The sequence below is a fragment of the Humulus lupulus genome, chromosome 7 (genome assembly GCF_963169125.1).
Source record: "Humulus lupulus chromosome 7, drHumLupu1.1, whole genome shotgun sequence".
Classification (NCBI taxonomy): domain Eukaryota; kingdom Viridiplantae; phylum Streptophyta; class Magnoliopsida; order Rosales; family Cannabaceae; genus Humulus; species Humulus lupulus.
This window is the reverse complement of record NC_084799.1, coordinates 189,943,703-189,970,830: the sequence shown is the minus strand read 5'-3', so window position 1 is coordinate 189,970,830 and position 27,128 is coordinate 189,943,703. Positions and strand designations below refer to the sequence as shown.

Sequence of the window (27,128 nt, the reverse complement as noted above, 5' to 3'; positions counted from 1 at the left end):
ATATTGAAAATAGCATCCGCATTTAGCGAACCGTCTCTCTTTTATGGAAGTAATATACAAATGCTAATGTGAAAAAGAGTTCCAAATTAGTAAAACTTATTCATCAATTTTTAGTTTAGTACATTGAAACTCTATTTACACTCCATCAAAGTGAATATGAAGTTGTTACACATTTGAATCTATTTCACATCCTTACCGAGGCAGAAAATATAATTGATCTAGTTACGAAGAATCAACCAATCATCCCGTTTCAGTAGTCTTATGGTCGCGATCACCGTTGTAAGAGACCATGTTGGTGGTTGTGTTTACAGCTTCGGGATCATTAGCATCACCGTCGCTCTGTAATAAACATCCACAAAAGAACTTAACAAATGCACTTATTTTGAAAGGGTTTGAAAAGAAGGTACTCATCTTCAAAAGCATTTAGAGAATTTACATTAAATGGGAGGTGTACCTGCTCAGTTTCCTTCAGTGAAGCAGCCTGTGCACCACCATTTGGAACCTTGAGATCTCTTAAGACTCCCTGCAAAAAATACCAGTTAGCCTTACTAAGCTATTTAATCATAGATGATAAACAAACATGACATACAGCGTGATAAGTCACACACCAAAGCAACCACAGTAGCTAGACTCAGCATCATGAAGGCAAAATCAGCACCCAATGAGCCCTACAACTACTTCTACTGGAACAGTAATAGCAAATCTAAGTTTTGGGGAGTAGGAAATTATAGCAATCACTATATAGGTGCTTAAGAGAGACTCAAATCCCAGACCTTGTGGAACAAGGCATGATCATTTGAACTACCCTTCATAGGTATACAGTAATATATTTTGGCATAAAGGAAGATTACAAACATCATAGCATAGTAATAATTGTCTTTGATAATGATAGTACTCCAATAAAACCTTTAAAAATGTACTTGTACATTAATCAACATCTCGCACAATTTAAAATTATAATAAAAATACAGTTTAATATGATAACAAACTCTTTGGTAACAAAACACAATTAACAATATCTTTTATGCAAGTTTCTTTAAATATTCATGTTGGATTTTTAAGGACCTAAAACCAGGACAATGAATTTCAAGACTAACAAACCTTATTAGCCCACTTAAGCCCACATGCATTACACAAAGTCCTTGCACCAGCAGGCCCACGACGCATCATTGGTGTGGACTTCGAACTAGTTCCACAGTTTGTACACCTGCACAGTGCATTAAACAAAAAAATTACAATGTCAGATTTTTAGCTTGTCTTATCAATCAATAACTAAAGAGTTAAAGATGACATTAGAGATCGTGATTTGTAATCAAAATCCAAAAATTAGCACAATGTCTCTTCAAACACAGGGCTATGTCACCCTGGGGCAGGTACAGGGGAATGAAAAAAAAAATCAATTTAGGTCTTCAGAGTTCAAAAGAAGAAACTATTTGTTAGAAAGCGATTGACACTCACGAAGTTTCCTGCATGCTCTCATCTTGGCCAGAGCCCTGTGCGGCATTCCAAACAGATAAAGCTGAGCCTACCTCCTCGGAACTAGCCTTAGACGACGTAAACTGACCCTTCTTACGCTGCATCCTGAAAGAGCCACATAAGATTAAACACTAATTAAAGTTCTGCAACCAAAATAATTTTGGTGATATAAGAATTCCATTTTCCGAGAAATAGTTTAATCAGCTAGAGCCTTCATACTAAAAACTAAAACTAGTTTGTAAGCATAAGAAGACAACATTAAAGACTAAAAACTCCATATATATTTTTCTGTTCCTTAATATCATAAGCATTTGATAGTCCCTTAACCTATTGAATCTTTCCAACTAAAGAAGGCTACCGCAAGCACATTCTTGAAAATTTAAAAGTAACAAATTACTTGAGCACACCACCGATGGAAAGAATAGAAACAATTAGCACTACTTCATTTCGTTCATTCTCAGTACAGAAAATAAAATAGCACTAGGAAAACACGGAGAAAAATGTATGCATTGATGGCAACACAGGCAATTTGAACAACAATCATGACATCCAAAACCCCGAAATGACACGCAGAAAAGGAGTGTAGGGACTGCAATCTTAAAACTCAACTTCCTATTTGCCTGCAGTAGTTATTTAAATATCAATTCCTAAGCATTCAATTATGTACACACCACCATTGTAATAGTGACAGATACAACCTAAAATCTAACAAAAATATTTATCTTTATCCAAAATTGTGCCTTATCTTAGCACAATCATTTAAAACTAAGAAAGAAAAATTATTTTGTATAAATACTAGGCAGCCCTTTTGAAATTAAAATTTTATTTCATATACAGGACCGTATGTGTTTTTGAGCCTTTTTCCCTTGGATTGAAAAGCATAAAGCATGGGATGTGAAAGAATACCTCATTGCAACTTCCTTGCGGACAGTGTAACGGATTTTTTTATCAAAACAACGTTCTTTCCTCTTCTCCCGGAACCGATTTAAAGAAGCAGCTCTCTGTGGTTGAATTGGCTTTGAAACAAATTGATTTATACCCTAGAGACGTATGAATACAACAACTGAAGTTAGATCAACTATGCACCTTCTCAAAAGAAGTATGTTCAAACTAATAACATCACAAGCTTGAAATAAGAACTAAAAAGAAAACTCCATAACTTCTTCAAATTTCTCACTTTAGGAGGGAAACACTGAAGCATGAAAGAAATATATGCATACTCACTACCTCTATCTTCTCCTTTGCATTTCTCTCCAAAATTAACCATAAAAACATGAGACTCTAAGGACTATCCAATTCTTTATCTTTTTTCCTTTTCTTAGTGTACAAAACATATCAGAAAATAGTTGAGACATGTGCACACATACCCGTTGATTAAGAGGGGCTGTTCCCATGGCAGGTATACCAGAAGGGATCTCATATCCACCCAAAAGTAACAACACTGCCTGCACCTGTGAAAATCCAAACATTAAACGAGTAAAGTTCCTTAGATAATCATCAAGACAAGCTAAGAGGCCTCAAACTGCATATACTTGTTCACAGAAAACGTTCAGATAGTCGAAAAGTCGATAGTGCAAATCAAAAAAATAAATTAAACCATTAGTTATTTCCTACAAACACATTATCCGCGAGTTCCTCACAAAGCTAACATAAACCCAATTTAGGGAGAGAATTTTCAAGCTAACGTCATTGATTGACTAAACACCATGAAAAGATGAAGTATATCTAAACAAGTTAAAAAAATATATCAGAACAGACCAAATCAACAAGAACCATATCCAAAATCTCAACCTCATTGTGAGAATTACAGCAAAATACTTCAAAAACATTATAGAAATCCCAAAGGAAAAAAGAAGCAATTTAACCAAAGAAAGTCGTTACCTTATCAGGCGAAACAGCGTCGAACACGTAAACCTCGCCCTGAAACGAGAGAGTGAGCTGATCAGAGCCTCCATTTTCGGCAACGGGAGGGTATTCGGAGTTGGGCACGTAGATTGCGTTGGAAGGGACATCTTGAACGCCGTTCATGGCCGCAACACATCCACCATCTTCATAGCGGAGTTGAGGGTTATCAATGGACTCTTCTGCTCCGGTGACCTCGTCATCTTCGTCATCCCCATGACCACCACCACTCTGCATGTTGTTATTCGCCATGGTTCCTCTTCCATACATTGACGCCTCTTGATTCGATTCCGGCATTTTCTACAAATCACATTCAAACCCCCAAAATCGAATTTTTCTTCCCAAAAAGTAAACGAAGAAAGAAAAATAAAATTCGAGAAATTCCCAGAATCAAAATTGGATTTTTTTTATTATTGAAAAAAAAAAATTGTTTGGTTACGTGAAAAATTGATATTCTTATTTTTAGGGATTGAATCTGAATGAGAGAGATTTGGAAGGGGAAGATAGGTGAGGAGGATAGGGTGGAAGGAGAAGGTAGGGGTAGGGGTAGTGGAGAATGGAAAATGACCTTGGAATTGGTCAAATATTACGAAATATGCCACTGAATGTTAGGCTGTGCTATAATTATGTGTGAGACTTACTTTAGTTGAAGAAGAGGACAAGTATGTGAAGTGGTGGCTTCTTCTTTATGGGATGGGTCATGGCTTTTGCCTTTTGTGACCGGTGAGATATTGTTACACACACCCATGGGTGCATATAATAGCTGTGAATGGTGTATGACATGTCATTATAAGGTCATGACACGTGTATGCCGATGAATTTTTATTGAGTTGTTGGACTTTAAACATGGTCGTTATATTTAGTTAGACACTTACTAGTTAACTTCTCACTTAACACATAAACTAAATAATAAACAAGTACACATGCTTTTCATATAATAAATACATTGAATTTGTATTGAATATTAATTCTCAAATAGTGTTGATAGATGGGGTCATTAATTTTTATAATTACAATTAAAGCTAATTTATATTATAAAAATAAAGTTTATTGACCTATACCAGTCAAAAAGTTTCATTCTTTAAGATCTCAAAATCGGACCTAAGTTTTTTTTCCTCTTATTTTTTCTCTCTCAAATTTTTTTTATCTCTTGTCTTTATGCCTATAATTTTTAGAAATGAGAAAGTACCCAACATCCTATATTATTATCGATACAAATTAATATAGAGTCTCATATATTTTAACTAAATCACACCAATAAAAGTATGTCACATTTTAAGGTATCCAACACCCCGTAATATCTTATAGCAATGCTTATCACTTTTTTTCTATCTTATATGTCATTTTTATATAATATATATTTTATGTTGTGTTTGACACCTATAATATCTAATAGTTGTTGTTTACATTGGGTTGAATTTTCTTTATCATTTAGTTGAACAATATCTATTTGTTAATTATCTTAATATTCTCGTATTTCCGAACAATATCTATTTGTTAATTATCTTAATATTCTCGTATTTTCAAAAATTGTAATATCGTACTTCCAATTTTTATGATTGGATGACCTTCAAGTTCACTTACCATTATTCTTCTTAGTTGGGAGGTTTGGTTTCCCTCTTATTAACCTACCCTCCTTTTAGTTGGCCCTTCTTCATTTAATTGGTCTCTTATTTTGTGCATTAGTTTTGGGTCCATACCATTTTATTCCACTTAATGCTTATTCTTCATTACTTTATTCAATTTTCTTCTAAACAAGAAATGATTCGTGAGCTTGTTTAGAAAGGTATATTGAATTGGATTAAACTAGAATATTTGATCGAATTATGTTTGTATTATCAATCGTTTGCTGGATAGTTGAATGTGAATAATGAAAAGAGAAAAAAGTGCTTGTTGTTTGTTGGAAAATGAAAAGAAAAAAAAAAGTGAGGGGCTAACTATTCTAATCATGGTGGAAACTAAGTTTTAAAATGTGTACATCTAGGTGTTTTATTTTTGCCTCTCACAAATGTATCCATACTTTTTTCAAGCTTTAAACAAAAGATGGTCTAAACAATCTAATACCCTCTTGTAGTGGATTAAACAATCTAATACCCTCTTGTAGTTTTGTATGTTCTAGGTTACTTTACACCAAAAGAAGTAAAAACTTTGGCTCTTTCCTTCAATCTGCACCGGGCCTTTAATATTGGTTTTATGGTTCCAAAGTAGAAAGTGATGCTGAGGTAGTAGTGATTTTAGTTTTGTCTCAGCACTTTATTTTTTCTTAATGGAGATTTATTTTTAGGGACATTAGAAACTTGTTAGCTATCTTTCCATGTATTACTCGTTTTCATATGTTGTGTTATTGTAATGATGTTGCTCTAGGACAAGCAATCATGCACTTATGATATAAAACGAGTTTACATGGTTTAATGATATCCCTTTTTGTATTATGACATTTGTACTTAGTGATTATTATCAATGAGAATTGGTTTTTTTGTCCAAATAAAAGAAAGAAATTATACTGAAAGACGTATCTTTCTTACAGTCAATTTAGTAGATAAGGAAGATGACAACTTCTTGAATAGAGAAAAGATTCTTGTTCCTTTTAAACTTAGTAACACTGATAAGGTAATGGGATAAAGATGGATCATGGAGAATATTATTGAGATGAACATAAGCATAATTAGTGGAGATATGTTTGTAACCAACATGAGAAATATTTAGTTTCTTAGCATCACCCATGGGCACTTAATCAGAGAAATGATATGGAGAGGGAAGATCCATGAGGTTGTAGTAGGGCTGTGCAAAAAAATTTGGAAACCGCCCAAACCAAACTGAAAAAACTGACAAAAAATGCAACCTGAATAACCCAATAAAAATTCAAACCGCCCAATTATTATATTGGGCGGTTTGAGAATTATATTAACTCGTCCAAGTAACCCGAATAAACCGATTAAGAATTTTTTTTCATTTATACATACATATATTGTTTGGGGAGAGTGAGATAACACCACCTCGAAAAATAGAATCTACACAAAATTTTGATTGACGTAGACTTAAAAAAGATTGAGAAAGAACATGCAAGCCCAAGTAGATCAATGATGTTCTTCAACTTTGATGAAGCTTTAAACCCTAAGCAAGACCACCACTTTGAGCAAATCAAAACACAAACCAAGGCTTATATATGTTGCAAAACATTGTCCTAATACTCTATTTCCCAGCCACCATGGATGCTTGAGGCCTTCTCTTGAGGAAATGAGGATTGAGATTGAACAAGCTTTCAACTCTCAAAGTCAAGCACTTTCTTGGAGAGTTCTTGGAGCTAGAGAGAGAGAGAGAGTAAAGAGAGATTGGAGAGAGTGATCAAGTATTCCAAAACACTATTTTGACCATTCTATAGAGTAGGCACCGTCATTAAGTCTAACCAATAGGATTAGACTTGAAAAACATGTCATTATGAGCATTTACGTAATTTCACATACTACAGTAGGTGACGCATCGTCTGCATGTAGGCGATGCGTCGCCTTTTAGGGTTTCTTGAAACCCTAGGCTTCAGGCGTTGTCTTGCCACTTGGGTGGCGACGTATCGCCACCCTCTCTGACTTTGGACACTTCCAAAAGTCCTAAAAATGCTCTAAATGCTACCAAAATTTTTGGGAACCCTTAGATGCTCTCATGTATCACTTTGGACCCAAAATTTCATTTTATAAGTGCCTACAATTGAAGCTCAAATTTTACACATTCATTATGTGAATTTTACTAAGTGTTTATACCTTGCTTGTATTTTACATAAAATAAAGTGTCTTTCAGTTTGAACTTTACCTTGGTGAAAAATACCACAAGGTCTTATCGAAATCATTAGTTGTTTAAAGTTTGAACCAAGTATTCCATATGATAAAGCCGGTGATACTTCACACACCTCCACCACATCTTTTGTTTTTCCCACTTTCTCGCTTAGCACTATCATGTCCATGTGCTCATCTCTTTATGAACTTTTCGGGGAGAAACTCCAACTCCCATGAGAGGTGACACCACCTCTAAGTCCACATAGGAGAAGTTCTTACAACATCTTTGCTACATTTATAGATGCTTGTTGCACTCAATTGAACTTCATTCAAAGCCATAGGCTTAACCCTAACTCGGTAGCAACCAACACTAGCCATCTCGGATGGAACTCATTATTATTTTTAGTGTTTAAACTATTCACTTATCAATGACTTGCTCTTATCTATTGAAATTTTTCCCTTGAATTGTACAAGTTGAGAGTTGGGTTTCCATCATTGGTGAATCTATTCTTCTAGGAGTTTCAATCCCATCCCTTTTGAAGTAGAACTTACTAACCTTCTCACAAGAGGTTTTGTAAATGGATCCGCTAAGTTCTCACTTGTCTTAACATATGAGATCGATATGATTCCATCTTGAATCAATTGTCTCACATATTTACGTCTTATACTAATGTGTCTAGACTTCCCAATATACACACTATTATATGCTCTAGTAAGTGCAGATTGACTATCACAATGTATTGAAATTGTTGATGCCATATTCGTGGTTAAAGGAATATCCATCATGAGATTCCTAAGCCACTTGTCCTCTTTGTCGGATGCTGCTAAAGCTATAAACTCCGCTTCCATGGTTGAGTGTGATATACATGTTTGCTTCTTGGAGCCCTGTGAGATTGCACCTCCTCCAAGAGTAAACACCCAACCAGTGGTGGAGAGATTATCTTCAACTCCCGATATCCAATTAACATCGGAATATCCTTCAAGTATCTTTAGAAAATTTGTATAGTGAAGACTATACTCTTTGGTACCCTTAAGATAACCAAGAATTCTCTTAATAGCTTTCCAATGCTTGATACTTGGATTGCTAGTAAACCTACTAAGTTTACTAACCGCATATGCAATATCCGCTCTTGTGCAATGAGCGACGTACATTAGGCTACCTATTGCACTTGCATATTCCAATTGAGCCACCGCTCTTCCTTCATTCTTTTCAAACTTCATGTTTGAATCAAATGGTGTATGTGTCTCTTTGATTTTGAGATGACTAAACTTGTCAAGCACTTTCTCAACATAGTGGGTTTGACTCAACACAAAACCCCCACTATTCCTTCTAACTTTGATACCTATAATGGTATCCACATCTCCAAGGTCTTTCATTTTAAAGTTGGAAGATAGAAACCTCTTCGTTTCTATTATTCATTTCATGTCATTACTCAAAATCAACATATCATTTACATATAGACACACAAGTATGACATAGTCACCACAAGTCTTAGAGTATAAGCAATTGTCCGCATTGTTGTGTCTAAATCCATTAGAAACAATGACTTTATCAAACTTCTCATGCCATTGTTTTTGAGCTTGTTTCAAACCATATAATGATTTGACAAGTCTACACACTTTATGTTCATTTCCTTGAAGAACAAAATCTTCTGGTTGTTCCATATAGACCTCCTCCTCAAGATCCTCATTTAGGAATGTTGTTTTGACATCCATTTGGTGAACATAAAGGTTGTATATAGAACATAAAGATAGTTCTTGCTACCGGTGCATATGTGTCAAAGTAATCTATTCCCTCTCTTTGTTTGAATCCTTTGGCTACTAGCCTAGCCTTAAAGGTTTGTATGGTGTCATCGATATGATATTTCTTTCTAAATACCCATTGCACCAATTGGTTTGGACCTGTTTGGAAGATCAACCAATTCCCAAGTGTGGTTTGACATAATTGAGTTCATTTAATCATTAATTGCCTCATTCCAAAAGGCGGAGTCTCTCGAGGACATTGCTTCTTTGAAGGTTTTGAGATCATCTTCTATTTGAAGTACTATTGGATGTTTCCAAGTAACTTTCTCATTATCACCTTCAATAAGGTATAATGTCTCTATTGGAGAACACTACTCACTTGATCCTAAATCTTTGAGCTTTTGGCTCCTTCTAGGCAATTGAGGTTGCTCGCCAACTATTCTAGGACTTTCCTCTTGAGGTTCTCTAGTTTGAGTTGGTTCTAGCTTGTTGTCATCGCATGACATGTTCTCAAAGAACTCAACCTCTCTAGATTCAATTATTACATTAGTGTAACGACCTCCGTACTTAACAAACATATATATAGTGTAAAGCAAAATTTATATTTGAATATAGAATTACTGAAATTCTGAATTTACAAAAAAAAACTTTATTAAAAATGCATAAACTATTATTCATAACTTCAAGCCATACAATACTCTCAACCAAATAAAAAAAATTATCTTACATACAAATCTTAATACTTTTAGAAATAATTTACGTGACGTTACTACACCTTAACGTAGAACTATAGATATGTCCAACTGATAAATTTAAAAGTTTTGTGTAAATTACAAAGTTCACGAAATACTTTTATTTATTTATGTAAAGTATAAAGTTAACAAAATACTTTTAATGAAATATAGATATAAAATCAAGTTTCTCATTTATTTATAATATAGCATAGCAAAACTCCACTCCCTTCAGGTCAGCCTCATATGTACAGTCATGTTGGCTCCACGTATACTCATCAACAATTTACATTTGGGGCATCTTACCTACAATACAAACATTATCTGATGAGCTAAGGCTCAGTAAGCAGAATAACTACCTCATATGCATTAAAATAAACGTGCAACATGTTATGTATTTTCTTTCTTTCACTTTCCTTTCTTTTGGGCACTAGAGATGTTGTTGCCGGCATTATATAGGGAATCACATTCCCACCTAAACATAAACATGATAATAGAGAATTTCTCCCTCATTAACATTCACTATAGAGGGAAGTACGTCTCCCTTATTACATTTTGGGACATAGGTCTCCCAAGCAGCACCTCTACTTTAACGCTTTCAATAACTTATCTGTAAACTTAAGTGTGCTTATGCATAATAAATATAACATGCTTGAAAATAACTTATGCATAAAAAAAATATGGCAGAATAACATGTAAAGCATATAAATGCACATAAGCCATATAAAAGACTTGTGTTGTAGATGAGGATTCTACTTACCTTGCGTCCTGATAAAACAACTGAAATTATTAGCTTCCTGATAAAAACACAAACTATTAACTTACATAAAATCTACATGATGTAATTTTAGTTTATAATTGTTATTATTCCATTTTTCCTATTTTATTATTTATTTTACGTCCAGGCGTATGGTCATACTATAATTGTTCATGATAAGATCCCGGTCTAAAAGTCGTGGTTATACGGAAATGTCCAAATCATAATACCACTCCATACTTATGGGGAACAATGTCATATAATAAAAGTCCATATAATAGTCCACATAAGGGTATAAAAATTATATAATAGTCCAAAGTGTGACCATAACCTATATAAGTTTAGTATTATAATGACACATTAAAAATAGTTTATATTTCAATTTTTGGCATTATAAATTATAACAACATGGTAAAATAATATAAATATATAAATTTTGGCATTATAACTGCATAGTAAAATAATCTATATATAAATTTTTGCATTATAACGGCATGGTAGAATAATCTATATATAAATTTTTGGCATTATATCGTCATGGTAAATAATCTATATATAATTTTTTTGCATTATAACGACATAGTAAAATAGTCTATATATAAATTTTGGCAATATATTTCCATGGTAAAATGATCTATAAATTTTAGCTAAAAAAACTTAACTGAAAAGCTCGGGAAGGAGTTTACCTAAAAGGTCTTCGTAGGCTAGCGCTACAGACATAAATCTTAGAGATTTTGAACTTTAAAATAGTGCAAAGAATATTTTTTGGCAGATTGAGAGAAAAAAAGATTTTTCGTAATTCAAAATGAATTATGGAATGCCCTACTTATAGGAAAACCTTAGATTACTATGCTGCATAGTAAAATAATAAAATAATTAAAATATCAAACATAGTAAAATAATAAAATATTCAAAATATCAAGCATAATAATTTGCTGAAGTCATCACTGTATCACTACTGCATCAACATGTGGGACCCATGGGGCAGACCCCGCTGTGGGACCTATGCAGACCCTACTGTGGGACCCGATATAAATAGTGTCATGAATAGTACTCAGTGGAAAGTAACCAAACAAATAAAAACTTCTCAATCTTCTTATATTACTTAGTTCAACATTTTTTACTCACAAACTTTTCTGAAAAAGTTTCTATAACATCCATAAATTAATTATTCTCATGTGTTAGTTACTTCAACAACTTAGAATTGTTAAAATCCCATAGTAGAATACTGTTACAACAATTATATCCCCAACGATCAGGTTACTATTTCCAATGGTCGGATCACTATTCACCAACAGTCATAACGACTATTTTTTGTCCTATAAATACTTGTTCCTTCAACAATTTACTTGCAACAACTTCTTCATCTCTTACCCTTCTAGATAAAATTCATCCTCTAATAATGAATTTCTCTTTATTTCTCATAACTTGATTGATTGCTTGCTTGTACTTTACATCATTCTATGGGTATTATACTAGTGAAGTGCCTATGGATATTATAGTTGTGTATTCATTAGTTATTCTTCCACTTTACTTAATAGCTCTAGCATTTGATTAACATTGTAATGCACTCAAAAGTATGAATAAAAATATCTTATCTTATTTTTCATAATTGTTATAATTCATTTGTAGAAAGAAGTGGGAGTTACAATTAGACTCAAAGTCTAATAATTTATAACCTTTGTTATTTTGGGCATAATCCACAAATGCACATCTTATAGCCCTTGGACCCAACTTGGTCATTTTAGGATCAGTGCTCTTGCAATAAGTAAGACACCCTCACACTTTAAGATAACCAATGTTTGGTTTCTTTCCTTTCCATAACTCATATGGAGATATATTATTTTTCTTCATGGGAATACGATTCAAAATATGACAAGCAGATAGCAAGGCTTCACCCCACAAACTAAAATTCAATTTAGAGTGTAATAGCATAGCATTAATCATCTCAATAAATGTTCTATTTTTTCTTCTCGCTATACCATTTTGTTGTGGAGTATAAGGGGTTGTACATTCATGAATTATTCCATGTTCTTTACAAAACAAGTTAAATTCATTTGGAAAATATTCACCACCTCTATCACTTCTAAGCACTTTAATTTTCCTTTCAAGTTGATTTTCAACTTCCACTTTATACACCTTAAATACATTAAATGCTTCATCTTTATTTTTAAGCAAATATACATATGTGAACCTAGAGCAATCATCAATGAAAGTAATAAAATATATACTTCATCCTCTAGTCAACATTCCATTAAGTTCACATAAATCACTATGTATCAAATCTAACAACTTAGAGTTCCTTTCAACACTAGGAAAATATTTCTTTACCATTTTAGATTTAACACATAATTCACATTTGTCATGCTCAATAGTATCACGATAAATTAATCCACATTTGACAACCCTTTTAATTATGCTAAATCCTATATGTGCAAGTCTAATATGCCACAAAGTAATAGAATTTGAGTCAAGCATATAACAAGAAGAAGAAACTTTGTTGTTCACATGATCAATGGAAGTACAAAGTTTGAGCATGCCATCACAAGCATATCCCTTTCCCACAGAAACATTGTCTTTAGATAAAATGAGCTTGCCGAAATCTAGCACAACCTTGATTCCTGATTTGCCAAGTAAATTGTCACTCACAAGGTTTCCACTCATTTTCGGTATATACAAAACATTGGTGAGTACCTTCTTGCCAGATGTGAAGAGCAAATCAATAGTTCCCTTTCCTTCAACCTTGGACCTTTTCTCATTACCCATTTGGATTTCATGCCCTTCCTTTGAAGATTCAAAGGTCTTGAATAGAGTTCTATCATAGGTAACATGAATGGTGGCACAAGTATCATATCACCACGCACTCACCTTTCCATGAATGACATTAACCTCGCTTAGTGTTGCCAGTAGCTCCTCTTGAATTGAGTTGACTCTTGCCTCATTGTTTTGGCTCCTCTTGAACCTACAATCTCTAGCATAGTGGCCATTTTTGCCACACACAAAGCAAGGTCCCTTGGAACTACTGAATTGTCCTCATTCTTCTTGGGCCCCAAGGGTTTTTTACCATTGCCCTTGTTTTTACCATTTCCTTTGCCCTTGTTAGGAGGGTTAGCCACCACATTGGCCTTAGAAGTCTCTCCATTGGACTTCTCTTCATTTATATCTCTAGAGCGAGATTCCTCCTCAATTCTCAAGTGTTGGAGAATTTCCTCTAAAGAAATCTCTTCATTTCTATGGAGAATCTTCTTTCTGTAACCTCTCCAAGAAGGAGGTAGCTTGGCTATAATGTTACCAACAATAAATTGTTACAACAATACATTCTTAAAAGTAGACAATTTATTCACAATAATTTGCAGCTCATGAATTTGAGGGAGAGGAATTTATCATCATAAAATTTAAATTCCATATATTTAGTAATAAAGAATTTCTTAGTACCTTCCTCTTCTGTTTTGTACTTCTTTTCCAAGGCCTCCCAAATCTCCTTGGCGATCTTGGTGTTGGTGTAGAGATCATAGAGCCTATCCGAGAGGGCATTGAGAATGTGACCCCTACATATTAATTCATCTTCTTCTCATTTCTTCCTTTCTTTGACAACTTCTTGAGTATCATCTTCCTTGGGCTTTTCCAAGGCTTTTAGGTTCTTACCCAAGACATAGAAAACTTTCAAAGTGGTGAGCAAGAATCTAATCTTGTCTTGCCAACGAACAAAGTTAATCTCATCAAACCTATCCAATCTAACAAAGTCTTGAGTATTGAATTTCAATGTCGAAAGAGAGTTAGATTCTTCCATGATATGCTATCTTAAATTAAAGAGTATTAGAATGTTATGGGAGAGTAAGCTAACCCCACCTCAAAAAATAGAATCTACACAAAATTTTGATTGACAAAGACTTAAAAAAGATTGAGAAAGAACGTGTAAACCCAAATATATCAATGATGTTCTTCAACTTTGATGAAGATTTAAACCCTAAGCAAGACCACCACTTTGAGCAAATCAAAACACAAACCAAGACTTATACACATTGCAAAACGATGTCCTAATACTCTATTTTCCAGCCACCATGGATGCTTGAGGCCTTTTCTTGAGGAAATGAGGATTGAGATTGAACAAGCCTTCAAATCTCAAAGTCAAGCACTTTCTTGGAGAGTTCTTGGAGAAAACTAGAGATTCTTGGAGCTAGAGAGAGAGAGGGTAGAGAGATATTGGAGAGAGTGATCAAGTCTTCCAAAATACTATTTTGACTCTTATATAGAGTAGGCACCATCATTAGGTTTAACCAATAGGATTAGACTTGAAAAATACGTCATTGTGAGCATTTACGTAATTTCACATACTACAGTAGGCGACGCGTTGCCAGCATGCAGGCGATGCGTTGCCTGTCAGGGTTTCTTGAAACCCTAGGCTTCAGGAGATGTCTTGCCACTTGGGTGGCGACGTATCGCCACCCTCTCTGACTTTGGACACTTCCAAAAGTCCTCAAAATGCTCTAGACGCTTCCAAACTTCTTGGGAACCCTAAGATACTCTCATGTATCACTTTGGACCCAAAATTGCATTTTATAAGTGCCTACAATTGAAGCTCAAATTTTACATATTCATTATGTGAATTTTACTAAGTGTTTATACCTTTCTTGTATTTTAACTCTTATCATTTGTATTTAACCAATCACAACATATATTACATATATTATTACATATACTATATGTAATATTAAATATTGTTTTAAAATTTTTAACAATGAATTTAGAATAATGTTTTAAAGTTTTAATTTAGAATAATATGTCTAAGTTTGGAAGATGTATACTATACTTTTAGTTTGTTGAATCTAATTATTTGAATTTTTTTTTAAAAAAAAACTTAAGATTGGTTTGGGCTGGTTAACCCGACCAAATCGCCTAAAACATTGGATGAGTTCAACTTTTTTTTTAATTGGACGGGTTAGAGTTGATTTTTGCAACTCGATTTTTACATTAGGTTGACTGAAATATGTTATAACCTGACCAAACCGACCAATGAGCACCCCTAGGTTGTAGTCTAGAGTGAAATGATGAGTCGCATGAGAGTCGATATACCACTATGATGGATCTGAATAGTGCAAACATATTGAAGGGAGACCAAACGTAGTATAGGTAGTAGGAGACAACTAAAAGGACGTAGAATGAGAAGTAGGAGAAAGGAAAGTATTGAAGCTCTTTGGAACAAAAGTAGGTTGATATTGGAGGTTTAGCCCGATGGTAACAAATGAAAGCAATATGACCAGTTTTCCCACAATTTTGACAAGAGGACTCGGGAGGAGAAGAAGGGGGACACCACTGAACAAACGAAGGCCAGCTTGGAGGCTTGCCAAGTGTAATGTCCTGAATTCCCTAATGTGGCTTAATGCCTAGATTAGGAGGCCAGGAAGGCCATAATTGATTTAGTATGAAATTATGTGATTTTATGCATGATTATGTGAATTATATTATGATATGATGATAATTGCATGCATGTGGTGTTGGAAATGTGCCCTGAAAGCATATGTAGTAGACATTGTTTTTATGAAATAAATAAATAAATTGAATTTGTTATGCATATATTTTATGGACTATATTATTCTATGATAATATTATGTAAATATCAGGAAAATTCCTAAGTTCATGAATGTAATCTCAAACACGTATTAGTACGAGAGGATTGTGTTTGAGATAAATGAACTTGAATAGTTCACAGTAAAATAAAGTTATGGAATCTTTAGATTAATTACTGCAAGTACGGTCCACTAGTATTATGAATACATGTGATCTAGATCCGGATCACTAGTGTGGTAGGACACTTTAGTGGAGGTGCTTTATATATTGAGAATATATAGAACTGGACCAGATATGTTTATTAATACTTAGTTAAATACCGTTTCGAAGTATTAATTAAATGTATCAACTGATGATCATATACAAATTGATCTTAATCCTGAAGTTACTATGAACTCCTGTTTATATTATATGAGTTCTTTGATTCATTTGTTAGGGTCTGTCAGAATGATCAGGCTAGAAACTTTTGTTTTGGGAACTCATTAATATAGATGGCTGGGGACATAGTATACAGATATAGAATCTATACCTTCTCGCAAGAGATTGAATGATGGTTCTCTTAAGGGTTGACTTTTGGGACTGAAAGGTTATTGAGCTCAAATTCATAATTTAGTTACGAATTAACCTTCACTAGTAGAGTCAATGGTACTTAAGGAAACAAGACATAATTAAAAGGGTAAAACGGTAATTTTATTCCCGATTAATTATGAACCATTATTAGAGGGTCAAGTTGTATGCAATGATTAAATCAATGGACGCTTTATGATTATAAAGTACTCAGTAAATGAAATGTCTATAATTACAAGAGTTCAATCTCATATTTATAGTGGAATAATCATGAAATTAATAAATTAAGATTATTTAATTAAAGAGTTTAATTAATAATCTCAAATTTATTGGAGCTTGGAATTATAGGTCCATAGGTCCCCATAGCGGCTCTATCAACACTATTCAAGGTAAGAGTTGATATGAAGGGAAAATAGTTTAAAGACATATTTAAGAAGAAATTTGTTCTTCAGGCCAAATATGCAATTATATGATAATAGTGATTAATTAATTAATTACAAATTAGTTGTAGTTAACAAAATTAATTAATATTTAATTATTATATAATTTTCGAAATTATATTAAATAATTAAATTAAATTTCGAAATTTAATTAAATAATTAATTAATTGTAATTTTCGAAATTATGATTAATTAAATATTTATTTTCGAAAATTTTGGGTTTAATTAATTAGTAGAATTAATTAAATATCTTTATTTGAGTGGGAGAAAATAATCTGATAAGTTCAAATTGGATTTGAATTTAAAAGATTAATATTTATTCAAATTATTAATTATATTTGATAATTAATTAAAAAGATAGTTAATTTGAATTCAAATTTGAATTAGCTATCAGGTTGTTAGATCTTATCTGACAAAGAAATTTGAATAAATAATTAAATAAAATTTGAAAAACCAATATCCCTAGAAATTAGGAAGCTACACGTTCACACACAGTCCAGGACTGTGTGTGGCGTGTAAGGGCTGGCATTTTCAGGGATGGGATTTTCAATTTTATTTGTTTAATTAATTAATTAATGGATAATTCAAAAAATTGGTTTTTGGATTTTTTCATTAATGGAATAATTAATTAATTAAAAATTAAATTGTAAAATGGTTACAGATTTATTTTTAAATTTTGAATATTTTCTGTTAAGTAAGACTGATCAGATTATTATTCAAAATAAGAGAAGTGAGTGTGAGACATCTCAGAAGATTCGCTCTGTGAATAGAACGATAGTTTTCTCTCCCTGAAAATAAAGAACCGATTCTCAAGCCTATTCTCTTGATCTCATGAGTTGAGTACATCAAGAAGAATCACAAATAAACTATCCTTCATTCTCTAAGTGCCCACACATTTCTTGAGGTGTAGAGAACGCTTTGGAAGATCTTTGTGTGAGTACGTGGGAGCGGCTTGGATAGGAAGATCGTTCTAAATACGAAAAGATAGCAAGGACACTTGATAGGCTTCAAGAGGTATGATTTCTATTAGTATCTTGTTTATGATTAATGTATGTATATTAATGGATCCACATATTTAAAGGTAGTTTAAATATGTTACAAAATTTTTGTTGTACACTGGGCCAACCACACCACCTTTCCGCTGCGTATTAGGAAACTCGTTCCTAACATGTGGGCCCACTTCTTATTAGAATTGCATTTTCGTAATTTTGACCCGTTAAGAGCATAATTGTATATTTATGTGCATGTGTTTTAATTTATGGGTGAGATCACATTATTATGTGGATATGTTTGAGCTATTCGGCATGAGACGATCCTAGGATGCAAGTTAGCGGTTTGGTCATAACGGGGTTAATTACCAGGCTTGGGGTGAGTCTTAAGGTAATTTGATGCTTAGTACATTACCAGGAATGAACGGGTAATGAGATATGATTTAAAAATTATTTGAGAATACTGGGAGTAACGGGAATTGAGGACGTTAATTATGATTAACGGGATAGGTGAGAAATGATAGTTTTGCCCTTATTAGCTTTGAAGGATTAGACTGAGCCTAGGGACATTTTGGTCTTTTGACCATTAGATATGTTTAAAGTTAGAAGGTTGTGGAATTAAACTAAGGCAAAGCAGAGCTTCCTTCTCATCACTCTCGATCATCTCTTTCTCTCTCTTGGGTTAGAATTTTGAAGCTAAACTTGAGGATTCAACTGGAGAATTAAGGCTTGAGAGTTTAGGCTAGTGATCAACAGCTGAATGGGGTTCAATTCGTAACTGATGTAAGGTTTTTAGATTGATGTTTCAAGGTTTTTACTCTGATTTTAGGATAGTTCATAAGCTTGATCGTTCTTTTATTATTTCATGCTCGAACCAGAGGTAAGAAAACTATACCTAGTATGTGACATGCATGGTTATTGATGAGGCATATTGAGTGCTCTATTTATGAATATTGATTGCATTGTAAATGCCTGGCAGCTCTGCTTACTTTTGAATGACACTGATTTATTAGTCAGAAGTGACGTTGGTGTTTAGTATGGGTCGTGAAGTTCTGACTTATCAGTCATGATCAGTAGTAGTATTGAACACTGGTTGTACGGTATTGGCTTATGAGTCAAGAGCAGCATTAGCGTGTTTAACACAGGCCGAACTTATTAGATCTAATCAACATGAGCATTAAATGCTTGACCGACCTATTGGTCGAAGAAAACTAAAGCGCTGGTCTAGTCTAATGGCTAGTTACTTAGAGCCAGAGCTAAAAGGCTCAGGTGACTGAAACGTCACGTGGCTTGGGGTGCGAGACCCTAGAGAGACTTATTAGTCATCTATCCAGAGAGACTTATTAGTCATCTATTCATAGAGAGACTTATTAGTCATCTATTTAGAGAAACTTATCAATCATCTATCCAAAGAGACTTATTAGTCATCAACCTAGAGTGACTTATTTGTCATCTATCATTTATTTATATTGTATACATGTAGTAATAAGTTTTCTTGCCAAGCCTCGGCTCACGGGTGCTATGTGGTGCAGGTAAAGGGAAAAGAAAGCTCACCTAGCCTTGAGTAGAGAGCTTAGGTGGTGATGTGTACATATGCGACCGCTTGACCACCACAGCTAAGGTGTTTCTCAATGGAAACTAGGGTTTAACCATATTTTTGTCACTTAGGTCGGCGGGTTGTAACTTTTATACTGTAATGACAATTTTGGATTGTAAATAACTTTGTAAACACTTTTATGGGCCCTTGTACAGTTTAACATTTTAAATTAAAATATATCAATTCCTTTTTACCAAGGTTTTTCACCCCGGCCTGTTAATAACACCTAGATGCACGTTTGTAACCTAGTGGCTCATTTAGCGAGTTAAGCACTATTTAAAGTACACAATGTGACGATCTTGGAGTAACCAGGGCATTACACCAAGAATGCTAGATTGACCAGAAAAAGGGAAGAGAAGGCTTAGATGTATGTGGAGCAAACTGAGGAAATGGTGTAAAATTATTTTTGGGAGTGGGAGTTTGGGAGAGATTAGCTTGAGTAAGATCAAGCTGATTAGTTGTAGACTAGATTCAAGATGAAATTCAAAACTAATCAACAAACTATGAACCTCTTCAATCTAGGATTATCGAGTCGATTATTGATAGTAGTAACAAAGGCATTGTACTCACTAACAAGACCACCAAAGAGATAAATCAAATGGTCCTTATGAGATATGGGCTCACTGGTAACAGCCAGACTGTCACACAGACGAAGAAGCTTTTGAAGATAAGTGGAAATGAAGAGACCATTTTTGTTTACCCAAAAACGGCTGCTTATGACGTGGCAGGTATTTCTTACACGTGGATGACACGTGGCAATATTGAAATAAGGCGGTGCTGTTCGGTTATCGACCAGCTACACATTGCTTCATCAAGCCTGATTATTAGGTACGACCAGGCTGGTCGTATGATTCGGTTTATTCCCTTATAAGATTGTGATCTTGTAATAATTACATTTATTATCTCATCTTTATTACCTTGATACACATATATTAAGGAGAGTTAAGGCCCAATGGCCCATGTAACCCCCCTTGAGCCTTTAAATATGCATGAAATAGCTCAAGGAGGGGACTTTTGATCTTTTTCCTGAATATTGAGAGAGAGAGCCTATAGTGCGATTATCCATAGTCTTGTTGTAATTCTCCCAAGGTTTGTGAAACTCAAAGAACCCTAGTTCTTTGATCACAGCATTGAAATTCAATATTAATAATAGCACTAAATGGACGTAGGTCATTACCATTCATTGGGGTCGAACCACTATAAATTGTTGGTGTTTCTTCTTTACCATTAGATTAAACTCTTAATTGTCGTCTCATTTCCTGTCGTATTTTTGACTTCGTGTCATTGGCCAAATCGAGGGTCAACATTCTGGTGCTTTCATTGAGAGATTGAAAAAAAAATTGCAAGAAAATCTAATGGCGAAGACATTCAAGAGAGCTGGACAGACCGCTAGCGCTGCATCATCCCAACCTCCTCCCCCAAATGTGGCTGAGAATGAACCACATTTAGAGTTTGAAGAGGAGGAGTTAGATTCGGATACGCTGAGGGCAACACTGGGGGTGTTGCAGGATGAGTTGGCTAATCTTAGAGCCAATCAGGAGAATGTTGCGGAGACAATGGCGCTGCAGCAGAGAGAAATTGAACTCCAGCGCCAGGAGCTGAGTGAGCGGCAAGCGGACATGGACCGACGATAGAGGGATGCCATGGCTGCTCTTGAAGTAGCCATCCAATTGGCTTGGAGTCAGGCTGTGCCAGCCTCTCAGCCAGATCAGCCATCGAATGCGCCGCCTCAGAGAGCTCCCAATTCTAGCCCTCCGCTCCAGCCAGCAAGCTCTCAAAGGTCGGAGCAACCACATGTGGCTCAAGATGATGTCCTAGCTAGGGATCCTGAGCAGCAGCCTCCATCTCAGACTGGTCGAGGCAATCCCCAGCGCCCGAGGCAGAATAGGGCCGGGCAGCCACCCCGCAGCCCTAGACGCCCAGGGGATGAAGAGTCGAATCCACCGAGCAGGGGACAACGTCCTTCTGCCAACAGAAGGAACGTCGAGTCAGGCTCTCCAGTCAGGGCCCCCCCATGGCATAATAATGCACGGGGACCCAACAACCAGCGCAGGCCTCCCCCTGACGCTCGGAAAATTCCAGCCCGATGAGGAAATAGCGTGAACAGTCAGTCGTACCGTAGTCAGCCTCAGTTTAGAGATGGCTACGATTATAATGAAGCTGACTTTGGAAGAGGAAATGCTGGTCAGAGGAATGAGGAAAGAGGCAGAGGTAGAAGCCCCCTACCTAGAGAAAATAGGCCAGCCAGCCATAACGCTGGGGGGCAACCCAGACAGCAGAACACCTTTGATCGGCTAGGAGCTAGCGAGCAGAGATGCAAGGATGACGATTTAAGGGACGTACTCAACGACCGTCGTGAAAGGCATGATGAGTACGCTCCCCCAGCACTAGTCGCCCCTGCAGTCCCGGAAGCGGTTCAGGCTCAGATTGATGCTCTGAACCAAGCAGTACAACAACTGGTTGGAGGACAAACGTCCCACATAGAGTACGATAGGAGGAGGGGCACTCCCTTTGTACAAAGGATTACTGTGGCTGAAACCCCCAGTAAATTCAAGATGCCAACACTGCCAAACTTTGATGGGTACGGAGACCCAGTATCTCACCTTAACAAGTTTGAGAAACAAATGGATATACAGAAAGTGTCGGAAGATGCCCGCTGCAGGATCTTCCCCGCAACACTATCTGACACCGCCCAGGAGTGATTCTTTAAGTTCCCTCCTGCCAGTATAGTATCTTGGGAGATGTTCGTGAAGGAATTTTACGGACAATTCTATACGGGTCGCATACACCCCACAGAGGCTAACTAGCTGGTCGAGATATGCCAGAAGGAGGAAGAGCCCTTAAAGGAATATGTCCAACGCTTCATGCGAGCAACAGCTGGAGCCAAGACAATGGGTGATGAAGGCAAGATGATGGCCCTAACTGCCGGGGTTAGGGGCCATTCACCCAACAGGAGTAGCCTAAGAAAGAATAGGGTAAGGAGTACCCAGGAGTTTTTGGATCGGGTTGATCGATATATCAAGCTCGAGGATGCGATTACCAATGAGGGGAAATCGCCAACAAAAGACAAGGGGCCAAAGGAAGAACCCGCCAAGGCCGCCAACGGGTCGGAGAAACCTAATAGCAACGACAAGGGCAACGGGAATGGCAATGGTAGGAATGGTGGAAAACGAGCAAACAATGAGTCGTCAGCCTCTGACAATAAACGCCCCAAAGGCAATCGATATGAGCCAAGATTCACCAACTACACGACCCTTATCGAAAGTCGAGCGGAGGTCTACTGTAATGCCCCGATTTTCCTAATAAGGGTTAGGACCTTGATTAGGAGGTCAGGAGGGCCATAATTGAGTTGTGATGCTATTTAATGAGCATATGCATGCTTATGTGAATTATATTATTATATGATGGTAAATGCATGCATATGGGTGTATTTATGAATATAGGGGTATTTTGGTAATTTGGCCGTTGTGGGCGTAATTGTGTATTTTGGGTGCATGTTTGTGATTAATTAATATAGCCACATTTTAAGGTGGATTGGTTCGAGCTATTCAGCATGAGACGATCATGAAATGCAAGTGTTCGGTCTAGTCATAACGGGTTTAAGTTCGGGGCTCGGGGTGAGTCTCGGGGTCATTTCGATGATTAGAACATTACCGGGAATTAAAGGGTAATGGGATATGATTTATTGGTATTTGAGATTATTGAGAATAGTGGAAATTGGAGAGCGTTAATTATAATTAACGGTATAGGTTGAAAAGGACAATTTTGCCCTCGGGAAGGCTTTAGAAACTTTTAATGACCTAGGGGCATTTAGGTCATTTGGTTTTGATTTATATTGACTTTCAAGGCTGTAGAAATTCAGAACAAAAATAGAGCATCATCCTCATCTCCTTCTTTCTATCCCGTACATGTTCTTCTCTTCATTTTCCTTTGAATTTTGAGAACCAAACCGAGGTAACCAGCTAGGAGAGCAAGGCTTGAGGACTTAGGACCTTGGTTCGATCAGTGAGGGGCGCCTAAAGCAAGCTTGAGCTAAGTTCCAGCCATTAGTTTTGTGGTATACTCTGTTTTGGGCTTTAGTTTTCAGCTTGTGAATTCTTTGTGGAAAGTGAGGATTAATGGAAGTTTTTATTGATGTTCAACTTGGGTTTTAATGAGGGTTTGATATAGATGATGTTTGGGGTTGGATTGAGTGTTTGAATGAGGTTTGGGACTGGTTTGAAAGTTTGGTTTCGAGGAAAAACGCAGGGGAAGAAAAGTTGTCGCTTGCTGTTTTGTGTAAAGGGTCGCGGCATGGCTATGGTGAGCCGTGGCCTATGTTGGTTTCTGAGGAGGAAATGCCTCTGTCAGAGAGGTGAGCCACGGCATGGCTGTGGTGAGTCGCGGCCCATGGAGGCATTTTTGGCCAGAAATAGGTTTTGACTTGGGGATGCTAGCCTTAGGCCTCGGGGTTGATCCTACTACTCGGTTTAGTTTGGATTGATGTCCCGGAGGCTAGATATTGGTTTGGGAACCTATGTTAATCATTTTTATTGATGGTGTCCCGTATTTGGTTATGACTAGGTGACCGCTAAAGGACTAAAGGTTGATCGTTCTCAAGGGTCGTTCTTTTAATCATTCTAGTTCGAATTTGAGGTAAGAAAACTGCACCCTGAGTATATGTGACATGCATGGCTATTCTTAATGCATGTTGGTTGATTATTAAAGGTGACATGCATGGCTATTCTTGATGCATGTTGGTTGATTATTAAATGTGACATGCATGGCTATTATTGGTGCATGTTGGATTGTTAAATATAATGCATATGATGCATGAGAAACATGTGATTAGGACATGCTTTATATACTGAGTATGATATCGTTCAGAGCTTGAGTCTTTGTGTTCGTGCATGGTCCTAATTGTACTTGTACTAGTTAAGTAAGCATGTTGAATACCTTGTATATGGATATTGGACATGTGATATATGTTTGGTGGCATGGCTTACTTGTGTATGGCACTGGCTTATTAGTCAGAATCGGCAATGGTGTTAGATCCATCTGTGAAGCTGTGACTTATTAGTCAAGTTCACAATGAGTTGAACACTGGTCGTGTTTTACTGACGTAAGAGTCAGAAATGGCATAGTTTTATGAACGCGGAGCTAAGTGAAGATTAGATCTAATCGATATCAGCGTTGAATGACTCATATGGGGTATTAACGCTGGACCGACCCTAAGGTCGATGAACTTATAAGCGCTTGTTTGGTCTAAGACCAGTTATTCAGAGCCAGGGCATATGGCACCGGTGACTGTTTGTCACATGGCTAGGGAACGCTGTTCCACAGTTATGACTCTAGAGCCAAGAGGAAGGTTATGTTGGTGACTAGTCACCATGCACCTATCCTGTTAAAGCTAGTGAGGTGCTCACTTATTTGTTAAGCCCTGGTGATCCTATCGTCACATGGCTAAAGGGTGTTGTTCCCATATTAGTGACTTGTGATATCTGTTAAGCCCTGGTGATCCTATCATCACATGGCTAAAGGGTGATGTCCCCATATTTGTGACTTTTGTGATAGTCACCTATTTGTTTGGACTGTTGGTCCTGAATAATTAATACAATCACTGTTGATATTATATCATGTTATATTGTGTTTTCATGCTGGGCTTCGGCTCACGGGTGCTATGTGGTGCAGGTAAAGACAAAAGAAAGCTGGACCATCCTTGAGTTGGAGAGTGTAGGTGATGACGTGTACATATGTAGCTGCTCGTCCGCCACGGTCGAGGTTTAACGAGGAACTAGGGTTAAACCCTGTTTTGCCGCTTAGAACGGCTTGTTGTAAATATTTTCTTGTAGTAGACTCACTACACCAAATACCCATTTCCATAACACATGAATATAATACTAATAAAAAAGTGTTATGCTAGAGTACTATAATGGCCCACTTTGTGAAAAAAAGGGCGCCACTTAGATTTTTTTTCATTTCTGACCTCAAAATTTGTGAGACCCGATAGAGACCCAATTCTCATACCTTTTTTCTCCTTCTCCTTCTCGTCTCTCTCTTACCTTTGCCCTAGCCGCACTCCCGTAACCACCATCATCCTCAGCTCTGACCACCTAACCATCATCCTCACACCCGTTTTTCTCCGAGCCAAGCTCCAAATCTTAGGCACCCGTGAACCCAACCCCCGAACCAAGTGACCCCAGGTGCGAGCCCACCTATGCATGCCTTCGACCCAGTGCGACTTCCATTCGCGGGCCACCACCAAGCTTACGCCGTTGAGGAGAAGATGAAAGGTTCTTTTCATTTTCCTTACGACATTTTGTTTGTGATTCATCGCTATCCCTCGTGTCCTTGAACTGTGTTATATGATCATAGTGAAGTAATTTAAAATTTCTTAATAATAATAATAATTTAGGGATCTGTCCAAAATTTTGCAAGTTTTTTAAGCTAAAGCCCTTTGTCCATAGCCGAGAAAAAGAAGAAGAAAAGATGCAGCAGAGAAAATCCACATATGGAAGGCCTACTAGAATGAACGGTTTCGATTTCTCCTACCGCATGGTCGTTAAATCTAGTGGGTTTCATCTCCTATTTCGATTCAATTCAATTTTCATTTCAGTTTTTAGTCTAATTTAATCTCTTTTGTTCTACCTCATTAGACCCAACTTTGGTTCTAATGTAAGTTTTTTTTTTTATTTGAATTTGAATTTTAGGGTATCAAAGAGTAGCTGAAGGAAAGTCCCACCTCTCTAAGCTAATTTTTGTTCAGGTATATTTGAATTGCTTGCTTGTAATTTCTGCAAATCATTACAGAAATTTCATCAAGTAGCTGCTTCATTTTACTTAGTGTAATTTGTATTTTAGATTTCATAAACCATTCAATTTGACAGAACTATTGAAAATCATATATTTTGTCTTCAATTTGTTGTCCTTGTGTTCATTTCCATTTCTTCAAAGTCAAACCACTCTTCTTGTCAGTTCATGTGGTGCTGTGTATGCAGGTATTGGGAATCTTGTAGCTGTGATTTTGTTTCCCATACTTATGTATTCTTTCCAAATGGGTGCAACTGGTGCAGCAATTTCCACAGTTGTGTCTCAGTACGTGTTCTTTGACTAGCATTGCAAATTTTCTTTAGTTTTTGCTGTGATAATCCCTTGACATAAGATCTTGCTCGAATGTTTATATTTCAGATATGTTGTCACCTTCTTAATGCTATGGTTTCTAAATAAGAGAGCAATACTACTGCCTCCAAAGATGGGATCATTACAATTTGGAGGATACATAAAATCTGGTAAATTTGGTTTTGTTTTTCATTTTTTTCTTAAAAATATTAAAAAATAAAAAATAAAAATAATCCTTATGTTGTTGAACTTCCCTCTTTTGTATGAAGATGCTTTCTTGTCTTACAATTTGACTGAAGCATAACCAGTCAGTTGATATATAATATGTTCTGTTTTTTAGTTTACTTTTCTTTAGCAAAAATATTACTTGTTTCTCTGTTTTAGACATGTTGACCTTTTTCTTTGCATGTTATAACTAAGGTGTTATATTTTTATGAGTAGTTTTTTTGCTGTTTTAATTGATGGACATGCAGCCTAGAAAGCTTTATATGAA

The 27,128-nt window shown here is 36.1% G+C and overlaps 1 protein-coding gene and 1 long non-coding RNA gene across 2 annotated transcripts; one reads left to right on the top strand and one right to left on the bottom strand.

Annotated features, from left to right (window-relative positions):
• Position 1: 1 nt before the first annotated feature.
• Positions 2-3,928, bottom strand: LOC133788966 (GATA transcription factor 24-like). The gene is made up of 7 exons (XM_062226655.1): positions 3,358-3,928; positions 2,844-2,927; positions 2,383-2,516; positions 1,459-1,581; positions 1,102-1,207; positions 455-523; positions 2-339 (listed from the first exon to the last, which is right to left on the bottom strand). Exons 1-7 carry the CDS (start codon positions 3,673-3,675, stop codon positions 241-243), a joined length of 933 nt encoding a protein of 310 aa, XP_062082639.1. The 5' UTR covers positions 3,676-3,928; the 3' UTR covers positions 2-240.
• Positions 3,929-26,214: 22,286 nt separating this feature from the next.
• Positions 26,215-26,807, top strand: LOC133790048 (uncharacterized). Its single transcript, XR_009873864.1, has 3 exons — positions 26,215-26,282; positions 26,515-26,611; positions 26,705-26,807. It is a non-coding gene; the product is annotated as an uncharacterized LOC133790048 (long non-coding RNA).
• The last annotated feature ends 321 nt before the right edge of the window (positions 26,808-27,128 follow it).

Excerpts from the sequence above, each read along its gene's own strand:
- LOC133788966 (XM_062226655.1), bottom strand. The coding sequence starts at position 3,675 with ATGCCGGAATCGAATCAAGAGGCGTCAATGTATGGAAGAGGAACCATG. Across the intron at positions 2,517-2,843 it reads CAGCCCCTCTTAATCAACGG|GGTATAAATCAATTTGTTTC; the intron begins GTATGTGTGCAC and ends ATACGTCTCTAG. Across the intron at positions 1,208-1,458 it reads GAGAGCATGCAGGAAACTTC|GTGTACAAACTGTGGAACTA; the intron begins GTGAGTGTCAAT and ends TGCACTGTGCAG.